The 12,647-nt window shown below is 38.7% G+C and overlaps 1 protein-coding gene across 1 annotated transcript; it reads right to left on the bottom strand.

Annotated features, from left to right (window-relative positions):
- Positions 1 to 850: 850 nt before the first annotated feature.
- CTCFL (CCCTC-binding factor like) lies at positions 851 to 11,367 on the bottom strand. Its single transcript, XM_065645420.1, has 11 exons — positions 11,158 to 11,367; positions 9,989 to 10,202; positions 8,263 to 8,433; positions 7,656 to 7,789; positions 6,669 to 6,789; positions 6,170 to 6,319; positions 4,518 to 4,678; positions 3,724 to 3,881; positions 3,163 to 3,187; positions 2,917 to 3,037; positions 851 to 906 (listed from the first exon to the last, which is right to left on the bottom strand). Exons 1-11 carry the CDS (start codon positions 11,365 to 11,367, stop codon positions 851 to 853), a joined length of 1,521 nt encoding a protein of 506 aa, XP_065501492.1.
- Positions 11,368 to 12,647: the final 1,280 nt, after the last annotated feature.

The raw sequence follows: 12,647 nt of genomic DNA, 5'->3' as shown, positions 1-12,647 counted from the left end.
TTCCAGCTGTGAAAGCAGAGCCCAAAGCTTGCAGGAACTTATCTAACAAGCCAAAAAGTAAGTGACCTTCCTCTGCCACTGTTTTCCATGCTGATGTAAAACTAAAGGAACTCTTCTGAACATAATGACATTATACCTGTTGAAAACCACCAGGAAAAGAGAATGGAGCTAGTAACATTAAACGATTACTAGAAGTATGGGGCATAAAACCCTGTGCTTTTTTAGTACAAAATTGTGGTTTAGCATCGTGAATTCTATTAGAAACGAATGTGTTTGCAGAAAAGAGATTACTAAGTGCTCCTTGCATCAAAAAATCATTGCCTTTCATGTGCTCACCTCAGGAAACTACAAATAGACTGAAGTTCATGCAGCTCTCAATTCTACGGAGCTACCGAGGAATAAATTTACTTCAGTACGCAATTGTGTGAGTACATCTGGAAGAAAAATTAAATGCAAGGTGAAACAAATCTATCTACTTTTTCATAAATTACTCTGAAATCAGCTAATTTTTTCTTTATTCTGTTATTACACATACGTAATAAAACACGTGAAGGTTGCCTATAACTTTCGCACTTTAGCAATATTGTTTAGGTTACACAGTAGAAATTGCAACAAAACGAAAAACGAGCACAGAAGAGTTTCAACAGCTTTCAACCAATGACTTCTACAGCTTTCTAACTAGACACAGTCACACACTTCAAACTGGTCAGTTACAACCAGTGAAAACAAAGAAGACCAGAGTCTGTTCGAGAGTTATTTGTCCATCATGTTGAAAATCATTTCACAAGTCACTTCTGTTTTCTGTTCTCTCGGAGTTGCTGTTTCTATTCCATTTAAAGGAGGAACAAACTCACTGACAATGTTCATTTTTCACAGCGGAGACATCTTGGAGTGATTCCAGGTCAACTTTACAAACAAACAAAAGTAGTGATTAGCCAGAAAGATAAATAAATATTTCGATACATTTAACAATCAGGCAATTTAATGTAGCAGAAAAAAATACAGCCGATATATAATAACAGTATATCTTTTATATTACAGTTGTAAAGCCACATACAGGATCCTGCAGGCCCCTGCAAGTTGAGCAAGAAATGGACAATGATACATATACTCGCAAATGTCAACTTTAGGAAAAAGCCTTCTGGAACCAGCACAAAAATTTATAATTTTTGTGTGAGTCAATTAATGGACTGAGTATTTGCATGAACAACAACTAAAGACACATTATCTTAGCTCTAAAATACCAAGCTTCCAGATGAAGGTGTCTGCAAGATATTGAAAAGAAATTGTTTCCACGTAGCAAAACATTAATAAACAGCAAAATCTAATTACTGCAAAAATGTAAACACTGCAGCTGCAACATTACTCTCTAACCATAACATTACAGCCTTACCAGGGAAAACACAAGTGTCAATGCTAATGTAAACTCAGCTGCTGATATATATTCATTAGATTCAGAAAAGCTCCAACATTTCTTCCTTTCACTATGTCAAATTTTCTTTCAGTGTCATTGGCCCCGAATCAGTGTAGATAAAATCTGATATATCAAAATGTAAGGTTTTAGGACACCCAGGCCTTAGATGTATGTCTATTCTTGTCTCCTGCTCTATAAAAATCACCTGAAGAATCCTATCCAGGAGACTACTATGGCTTTCAAATGGCATCTGGGAAGCAGAGGGGCACAAATATCAGGATATTTCAGTCAGGCAAAGCTATTTTTTTGACCCTGGTGGCCCTGAAAGTGACCTCAGGAACAACTAGGTCTCACCCTGCAACAGTGCACAGATTCAGCATTAGGCCCATGGCCTGACCTGAATATTGTGTATTGTGCTTTGCCTAATCCAACAGAAATGCACCTACATGAAAATATGAGCAGACAACTCCTCTGGGTCGAATTTAGACTGTAAGGTGAAACTGCTAGAATACTACAGATGTGGTGACAGGCTAAGGTTTGTTTCAGAGGAAAAAGAATACTTCATATTTTTTTTAGAATTGCAAATAAGATAAAACATAAATGATAGTATCAGGAGCGTACTAGCATAACCCAGACAGAAAAGGCACTTCATTTATTTCTGTGGCGTTCTCACTGACAAGACTCAACTGACCAATTACTCTGGCATTTTGGTCTGCCAAAACATGAACTTTCTGGGAATCTTAACATAGTGAAAGAAGATGAGGAAGCAGAAGAAGGAAAGAGATAAACTATGGACTATCTTTTGGTTTATATTGAAGTTTACAGAATGAATGTTCAGTGCTCAAGAGCTATCCATAATGAGTAACGCTGAGTAATCAGAAGTGAGTTTCTGATTGCACAGACATGCTGAATCAAGAGCTCTAAAACTGGCATGATCACCTCTGCGGTACAACAGAATGAGTCCAGCTACTTAAATCAGTAGCATTTTTATAATTATTTGATCACTATCTGGTCTGAGAGAAAGAAGATGAACAATTTCTATATTAAGATGTGCTAGATCTTTTGTGATGAACACGCAACTTGAGTTCTGAAATTGAAAAGTTTTCAACTGATCTGTATTAAAGCAGTATACTATAAATCATGAGCTTTTAAGAAAACTCACTGTGGCTCAACGCGGTAATGATGTGTTTCATTCTCTTTTTTAAAGGCAAAGGGAATTTGCAAGAGGGAAAAGAAAAATGCATTTTCAAGTAGGGAGTTTAGGAAGACATTTGCAGAAGCAGGGGAATAGAAGTCCCAGAATGAGTACACGAGCAGAGACCCAACTCATGACAAGCATTTCTGACACACAATAAAGACTACTCTAAAGTATTCTTCCATTATTAGCACTTAAATTAGCTTCATTGTGAAACAGTAATTAAACAGCAGGGAGATTCACTGCCTTAGCCTTTTATTCTTGATTCTAATTTACATGATTAAATTCAAACTTATTCACTGATTACCTTCTTGCTTCACACGCTTTGGGTTCTCATGGGTTTTATTTTTGCCCTTGCTCCTTTTTCTGGGTGTAGCAGTTTTTGCCCTCTCCAATCCACAATTTTCAGCATGCTTATGCATATTATTCTGTTAGCATAATGAAGCATAAATATATGAATCAAATATTAATGTATGTAAGCAATTTAACATGCACGCAAAAAGCAAATATGGTTTTGACAGACAAATTTTGGAACACTAAGTGAAAGACTGACTTGGATAACAACATCCATAAAACTCCTGACGATTTTCCAGAATACATATTAAAATTCTGCTTCAAAAGAACACTGCCATTTGGTGGGTATAAAAATCAAATTTATGATTTTTTGGTTCCTGGATAAGGAATAATGTTTTACATATGAAATCTGTATGTGGAAAAAATGTTACATTTACTTTAGAAGTGTGCACAGTTAAGTCCAAACCAGAGACATGTTCTCACTGCATATGGCTTTGTAGAAGTGAATAATAATTTCTTCCTTTCCTTGCTGAACTGGTCCTAGCACTCCCACACTTCAATTATCTTTCCACGTTCTTTAATTTGTCTTTAAAATTCATACCTCCACGCTGCCTTTTTATGTAAGGCTACTCTATTAAACATTAGTAACTTCAATACTGGACTGCACAAACCAGTACCAACCCTGAAAACACAATGTGGCAGATATTTTCTACCTAAAGGGGGATACTATAAAGTTCTTTATTAATTCCCCAATGTAAGGTTCAGGAAAGAAAACAAGTTGTGCTGGCTTAGCATTAAGGAGTGAAGATTCCAGCCAGACTTCGGGCATTCATAAATTGTTGGCTTAGAATTAGAATCGTGGTGCTTCCTAAAGTGAAGAGTGAGAAGCCGCTTCTGTCGAAAACTATTGCTGCAGCACAAGCAAATGAAGGGCTTCTCACCAGTGTGGGTTCGTTGATGCGCAATTAAGCGTCGTCTCTGAAATGAAGAAAATATCTGTAACGTACCTATCCAGCTCTGTGACACATTCAAAAAAAAATACCTGGGCACACAGAAAAGTGCAAGGATGTTGCTTAATGAACCTCCATGCTGCAAGCAGATGCTGAAGAGCACGTTGGGATACTGCCCACTGACTTGGACAGGGTCTGAGGTTTTCCTCCAAACCATAAAAAGGTTAGCAGAGAAAATAATGAGAATGGAGCAATGGTACACTCCAGCAGATGGAGGCCAAAGCAGTGCTATCCTGAATGTGTTCTTTAAAATAAAACTTTGTGCAGACCGAATTTATTCTGTGACACATTAAATCACATTTAAGGTGAAAATATTACATTTTGTTCTCATCACAACATCGCTGAAAGTGATTGCTCTTACTTTATACTTCTAAGCAGTTCGTGTACAAAAGATTTATCAAGAAAATAGCCTCGGACTTTCCTGCATTTCAATTTTACTGTTTATTTGTGAACCATTTATCTTGCAAATCAATGTAACTACACTATTTTAGTTAGATTGCAGTCATAGATTTTATCTTCTTAAGGTAAATATAACCCCAAAGCCAACCCTACCTTAGCAAACCATCAACTGAATAAGCAATCATTTTTCAGTGAATTTAAATACCTGCTTACATGCGTAGCTGCACTGATCACATTTGAATCTATTTTCGTTTCTGTGAGTCTTCTTGTGCTGAATAAGAGCATAGCGCTCATGAAAAACAGCTTCACAGTAACTGCATTTAATCGCCACTGCCATGTAGGAATGCAGATTGTGCAAGTGGACACCTGAATAGTTATTAAAAGCAATTAGTTTTAATGGTAAACTCTTGATTTCCACAAATTTCCACAAGTTAGTGCAAAAATACATGAAAAAAGAAATTGTATATACGTAAATAACAATTCTGCTTCTACCTTCCAAACACTTAATAGACTTCAATGGGATCTTTATTTGAAAACATAAATAGATGCTAAAGACATCTTTGTATGTCTAAATATTATTTTATACAGCTTTTTCAAGTATTTCTGGAAACTTAAAATTTTGTATAAGTTTTGTTGCTATTAGTCAGATATACTGCCTCAAATACAGTAAATATGCTATATTTCTAATACACTGATTTATTAATAAAACTCTCATTTGTACAAAACCATTTTCTTCCTAGAAAAGAAGGTGAATTTACATATAAAAAGTATGGATAAAGACAACTTTACTGGTACTTGATGCAAGCACTGTTCCAAACAAGAGTAGACAAAAAATTTAGAATACAACATTCCCAGAAAATCGTGGTGGCTTTTATTTCAAGAACTATGTTTTGTACAAAATTTTAATTTTCTTTTTCAGTTACAATTATAATTTTCATTTCTATTTTCAGTATCAACCTGCATATCAGTGCTATTTGATAGTGATGGCAAAGGAAAAAACTCCATCATCTGCTTATAGAACGAAGATAAACTTATGCAATAATTTGTTCTTTGCATTCTGGGAAAAAAACCTCAACCAGCCAAGAGACATTTGAGTTTATTGTATCACCTTCAATTTTTCATGAGTGCTATATTGCCTGAAAATAATCTTTGATACAGATGTAATAGAATTCAGAATTCTAAGAGTTTTGAATGCTGGAAGCAAGTAAAACCATTGTCTGATGGACTAATGAAGTCAAACTTGAAATATAACTTGTAGTTTACTAACTAATGCAATTACCTGTGTTTCTTTAACTACACAATGCGTTCAGCAACTCAACACGCGGTACAATTTAAGATTAAGAGGTAAAAGCTGATTTGGTATATGCAAAAAACCCCATATATAATAAAACATTCAATCTAATTTAGTTTCTCATACAACTAGACACATATGTACATTTTAACTAGAGCTGAGAAAGAAACACAACGTGAGAACTGAAATGGCTTTATACAGATCTATTTTCTTTGGCTTTGAGAAAAAAGTTTTCAGTACAACCTGGACATACATTTTTGTGAGGTACCTTCTTACTGAATAACAGAAGGTCACGATGCCACAGCTACCGAGCAAAAAAAAAAGAAAATTAAATGTTTGCTACTTTGAATTTCAAACAAATTAAAACATCAACCACAAGATGTCACCATATCTCCTTGTAAGAGAAACTTGCCTGTAGAACAACGAATATATTTTCCATATAAATATTCTGTAATGATCATAAAGTCATATATAACATATTTGGTATCATTGTAAGCAGTGAAAATTAGACATTTCACCTCTAATTATCTCTACATTTTATTTTGACTTTCTTCCTTTAAACTCACCCAAGTCACTTTTTCGTGCAATAAGGGCACTGCAATGTGGACACTGGTATTTTGGCACATTTTCTCCATGCTTCTGTAACATATGGCTTTTCATGGTACCACTTTGAGTGAATCTGGCCTGGCAAATGTAACATTCATAGGGCTTTTCACCTATAAAAAAACATATTAATATAGCATACATTTAGAAACTCTACTTATTTGACACGAATGCAAAACTCCCACTGATCTCAACATCCATGTTCTAACAGCAACAGTCTCCAGACTGTTCTTCTAATATAAAAAAAGCTCAGGAAGTACAGCAAGACTGTAACTACTAGCACTGTACAGTTAGACTTCAAATAGCCAAATCTAGAAAATTCAAAGATAATGTGTTTTTCAGGCACATTCTTATTGAAAATCACAAATTAAAAAAGTGCTAATTTAGAGTCTGAAATTAGATCACTGTAGCCCTAGGAATGTTAAGGGCCTAAGGACATAGACTTGATCATTAGAGTCCTACCTGAATGAGTTATCATGTGCCTTTTCAGTTTATACGCATCTTTGCAAGCGTAACTGCAAAGGTCACAGGCATAAGGACGCTCTCCCGTATGTGAGCGAAAGTGTCGTTTCATTTTGCTTGCCTAGTATAAAAATAAGAATTTTTTTCTGCAATAATATTTACATTAGAGACATAATCGATTAAAATATAAGCAATTTTACAAAATACGTTTATTGCAGTTTTAAATATTGCATCAATCCCAGAATTAGCACTTTCCCATCCCCTTTTTTTCCTGTACAATCAGCCTGTAGTGGTTTTAGGTAACATGTACTCCTTCCCCAGATGATCTTGCTTCCATGTTTAGTGTCAACACAAACAAAAGGAGAAATTTTATAACAAGAACAAAAAAGCTACAATTTTTACATCAGCTGAAGGGGATATCCACTGCCTTCAGGCTACTTGGATATGCCAAATGTAAAATTATTTGAAAATACTCAAGAAAATTAATGAAAGACAAGACTCGTTTAGGAGGGTCTTTATTCACCTTCAAGTCCCAATGACGCACTTTCATTGCAAAAGTTTAATTCCTTCTACTTTTTGATATTGTTATTGTGATATGTTCTACATAAATATTGTAGGTATGCAAGCTAAAATTAGGAGTTTCCTCTTTCACAGCATTGAAGTATTACGGCAATCCCCAGCTCGGCCATTCCTCCCAATTCAGAATACATATATACATCTGCATCACAAGCCAAGGATAATATATATACTACAGCTTGACATCTGCAACTACCTCTGTAATTAATTGAGCTGATCTCGTATAGAAATCTGACAATAACCAAGGGTGATATGGACAGCACAATATATGCACAGGTAGGTCCCGATTCAGCCAAAATTTCTGAAGGCTAAAAATCCGTACAAAAACAATGTAACTTGACAGTACATTAAAATCTTAATATGTGAAAACCTACAAACCCTCCCAAAAGATTCAGTTAAGGCTGTACTTACTTCCACACTAGCATATTTGCACAGTGAACACTTGAAAGGCTTTTCTAAAGTGTGCTTGTAACGCCTGTGTCGTGAAAGCTCCCCACTGGTCACAAATGCCATGTCACAGTCACTGCATTTGTGGGGTCTGGTCCCTGTAAGAATACACCGTTTCTCAGAATTTTATTTAATAACACAATGGTATGATTTGTCTGCCTGGATTAACATGCACAATTTTTTAATAGACCCTTTTTTGAGATTCTGAATTTTTATATACAATAAATGTACACCGTAAGTTTATCATAAACATGATTTATCAATTTGCTTCATATGGTTATATAGCAAAATGTAAACATCACCAAAAAATCTATTATGCACGTAGGAACAAGACACAACTGAAGTCAATATTCAGTTGACAAAAATTTTTAGACTGGTATTTGACAAAATAAATGAATATATACACAGAGAGTTACTAACTATGGCTCTTCAGTGTGGAACTCCAAAAGAAATCAGAGAAACTTCTGAACACAAAATGATCACAGAATATGGCTCTAAGACAAAGTAATTTGCCTGTTAATTACATTTTGCAGACAATACGTAAAATGAAGTATTTTCACACATTAGATACCTGTATGTGCATTCACATGGTTATGCAGGACAGCAGCTGTACGAAAAGCCTTAAGGCAGAGGGGACACACATGACGTTTCTCATCAGAATGGCTTTTCACATGACGCTTAAGATTTGATATTCTGAGAGAGGTGAACGCGCACAAACCACAGCTGAAAACCGCTTTGTCTCCTGTGGGAACAAAGACACATTTAGATCATACAAGCCACAAAATAATGACTTTACTTTTTTTAAAAAAGTACCAATTTCAATTTCTCTACTTTTGGTAAAACTACTTCATACTTTACATAAAAGGACTTCAAAATAGACTACAAAGAAATCAAGCTGTCAAACAGAAATTATTGTATCTATGTAAGGCTTAAGTGATTTGCCCCAAAAATAGTGCCATGTGCTAGTGACAGAGTTTAGACTCTTATCTCAGGAAACCTAACCCCTGGCCTGGCTGTCAGCTCCAAGACAGGAGGAAACTTCATCTCTTGATATAGTGTCATTAAGACGTGGTCCATCAAAGCACTTACAACCTGTGCAACACACTTCTTGATGACAACTGTATAACTAGTACTAAGTCAGCTTGTTGGAAGATTTGGAAAGGGCAGGTTAAGCCATTCTCAGCTTTCTGGAAGCCCTGAATCAGTAAAGTGTACGTCAAAACATCTTGATGTAAAAGCCTCTCTAAAATGATTCGTTGAATTTGAGGAAAAAAAGGACCGATTCCTTGAAGAAGTGATAGAATAAAGTTATGCTTTTTGGATTACATAACATTTCCAAGTTCATGGCACAGCAGTAATGAATTTCTTTTGAGTTTAACAAGTTAAGAGTAAATGTGCAACACTTTCAGTTTTGAAGATCTGAAACTGCGAAATGGCAAATACATCATATTTTAAGAGCCTTTCCAGAACAGTTGTCTCAGCTCCCATGTGCACTCTCTGTAATAATTTTCATGCTGAGACCAAAATGTATTTTATACAATGCTTTATACCACACCGCAATGTGCAGTTAACACTTCACTTCAGTAGCAGCAAACAAAAACACTTTATTGTTATTTATTCATTGTGGATTCATGCCCACACAAAACATTGTTAGCTTTGTTAGAGTTGCTTAAATGTGCTTCCCATAAACTCAGTAACTAAAACAAGGGATGTTAACAATTTGTACAATCTCCATACTTTAAACAACCTCAGCCGAGATACCTTAATACCCCGATAGTATGACACACATGTTTACAGACTCTTCAATGTAACTGATGTCATCCAGCTTTTTCAGTACACACATACAGTTTCTAGGGAAACAGCCACTTATCCATTCCCTCCTGAGTCAGTCCTTAATTTTTGCAACATACTTTTACATCCCTAAAATGTTAGTCAGCTATTTTCTGTTACTTTTCTTTAGGTTCTGGGAGATATTTTGCTGACAGGCATTGATACTTGCCCGCCACCATCAGCCAGCAACACACCACATACTGTTCAAAAGACCATTAATTTCTAGGTGTCATCCAAGATGTCTCTCCTGAACACAAGGCAAATAACAACAGCCTGAACAAGTATCTTTTACCACTTAAGGCTGAAGGGTATTATTCCGCCTTCCAAATTCCCACAGATTGTTAGATTTAACTTAATCTAAACTTAACCATAAACACTGAATATTTAACGTAAAATGTCAACCTCACTGCAAAATCTAACTTAACATATGTTATCTAAAAATGCTACAAAGATTATTAGCCTTTTACCTCTTTTCCAACATGGAGCGCAAATCTGAAATTTGGGATTCTTGGGATTTCTTACAACTCTTTGTTCTGATGGAGTTGCATATTGCTGCTCTTCACCTTCATCACATGTGTCTGACAAATCATGACTGGCTTTGCAGCTCTGGCTCTTTTTCTCCCCAAGAGCGAAAAGCAGCTCCTTTCCTCTCCCCTCTTCAGATGGAGTCACTTGCTGGACCTTATTTTGAAATGCAATGACATCATTACCTCTGTCAATCTATTTTAAAAAATAAAACATTTTACAGCTTCCCTAATCAAAGGTAGGTGCTAGTGGCAAAACAGCTGAGCTATCAACAAAATGCAAGCTACTAATTCATTTTGGTTTTCAGCCTTAAACGTGACGGACAAAACCGCAAGAAAAAAAATTGCATTTAACACACAGCAGCCTAACTGGGAAGTGAGCAATTACTAAAATTGAGCCCCAGCTCTTCAAAATTTTATAGAAACTTTCAGAGCATCATTTTAAGATTACAGTACTGAGAACACAGAAACCTGCGTCCTCGTTTTTTAAAAGATTTTAAATTTAATTTCGGTACATTTACCTCGTAAGAGAAAATGACGAGAAAGTACGCTCCCAATTTTTAACCAAACTAATATAGGGCTTTTGCAGCATAATTGTGATGCTTTCTTCATCCAAGGTTGTGATACTTTTTTGCACTAGATAAACTTAAATAAATACAACTGTACCTCAGAAATAATCTATGGTGGCACATGAGTTTTAACAGAAAAAGAATATTTAATCATAAAACAAATAGCTAGAACAGGATAAATGCCAAAGTTTGCATGTCCTTTTAATAAATGAGACCATATTACATATCCAGCTTTAACAACTACTGCAGTATTGCAGAAGAGAAATCGTCTAACACTATTTAAGAGATCTAGACTGTCAAACCAAATAGCGCAAAACTGATGAACTGAATTAACTTGTCTGAAATTCAACACCTAGAAAGGCTAAATTTTTCGTTTGCCTGTCTAAACATGGGATTATAAAAAGCTGTACAAAGGATTAGATACTTAGGTCAAACAAATTTGAATACCTAGAAAAAATAACACTGAATTCAGAACCGAATCAGTGCGACAGTACAAACTAACAGCTAATGTATCGTCATCTTCACTACATCTAGAACTTGTACCTCAATCAGGAGCATGTCTGGCGGTTCCTCTGTTCGCTTGCTTTCTGAACTCTTTGCTTGCCCTTTTTCTTGCAAAACATTAATCTGTGTCAGCCCTAAGTCATAAAAAGCACAGATACCTTCCTGCATGGTCACAGCAGTGCCCGCCAGCACGTTCGGCCCTGACTGCACCGCCGGCTGCAGCACAACAGCCCCGGCCAGCGCAGCCATCGCCAGCCCCTTGGGCGGGTGGGCAGCAGTCTGGCAGAGCCCCCCCGAGTCCTCGGTCTTCAGACACACCAGCTGTAGTGTCAGCAAGTGCTTTTGACCATCCTCAGCAGACAGGGACCATTGTAGGGGGACAGTTGTTCCCGTCCGCGTGTCGAGCCCCGCACTGTGGTCACTGGCACCGCTGCTCTCCTTCAGTCGGGTTGTCCTCTCCCCGCCACACTCTTCTCCTCTTCTGCACCTGTTTTTTTCTGCACCCCTGATTTTGGTGAAAGGCTCCAGCAACCCTAAGGTCATGTACGCAGCTGAGCGAACCTGTTCAAAAGGCGAGGGTAAAAACGAGGGCAAATCACAGGCTTTTGGGACAATCCCCCGGCCCTGCCTCATGCTCCAGCCCCTAACCCACCTCACGGCCCTGCTGCCCCGCAGACCCCGCACCCTGACCCACACAGCTGCCTGTGGCCCCGGCCCCCTCGCCCACCACCCTGCTCCTGAAACCTCCTGGCTGGCCCTCACCCCTCCCAGCTCCCCCTGCTCCCTGCCCAGGGGGTCCCCTCACCCCAATCCGCCCCACGGCCCCGCACTGGAAAAGCTCCCACCTCCTGCCCTGCTCCCCCTGCCCGCGGCGCTCCTGCCCGGGGTGCGGGCAGCCAGGCGGCCTCAGCGGCCTGCGGGCAGCAGGAGCACCCCCTGCCCCGCCGTGTCCCCTCGGGGAGAGGCAAGCAGAGAAGCAGCTCCGCACCGAGCAGCCCTTTCCCTGTTGTGCATTGTGCACCTCGGCGTGGCGGCCCCGCAGCCCCAGCGGGGAGCCCACCCTCAGCAGCAGCCGGAGGGGCAAGCCCAGCCATGGGGAAATGCTAGTTCCTCACCTGTTAATTCCACAGGAGGCCCAAAGCTCTGACATGGCAGACTTCCAGAGGCCTCTCCACTCAAAGCCCGTGCCCAACGCTCAGCAGAGAGCCCGTCTCCTCGCAGCGAAAGCGCAGCAAATCCCTGCTGCTCCTGTCACAGCAGCCTGCCATCTTGTCAGGCTCGGCTCTTGGGTGAAGATCTCTCGGTCTTGATTACAGGCCCTTAACCTTCTGCTCCCACTTGGCTGGAGACCACAGGGCTGAGCTCAATTGGTTTCCCCACTTGCAGGCGATCCGAAGTACTTGCCGCGTTTCTCTCATGGCAACGCTTCAGCCGGGTGCCACAGCTCTGCAGAGCTGGCTGACTGCTCCTGCCGCGGCTGCTCTTGTCCTGGGAGCCAAAGTGTTTTACAAAATTGGCTGAAGTACATT

This window comes from Caloenas nicobarica, chromosome 15 (assembly GCF_036013445.1).
Source record: "Caloenas nicobarica isolate bCalNic1 chromosome 15, bCalNic1.hap1, whole genome shotgun sequence".
NCBI classification, from domain to species: Eukaryota; Metazoa; Chordata; class Aves; order Columbiformes; family Columbidae; genus Caloenas; species Caloenas nicobarica.
Note: the sequence above shows the minus strand (reverse complement) of the source record. Positions and strands in the feature narration are given on the sequence as shown.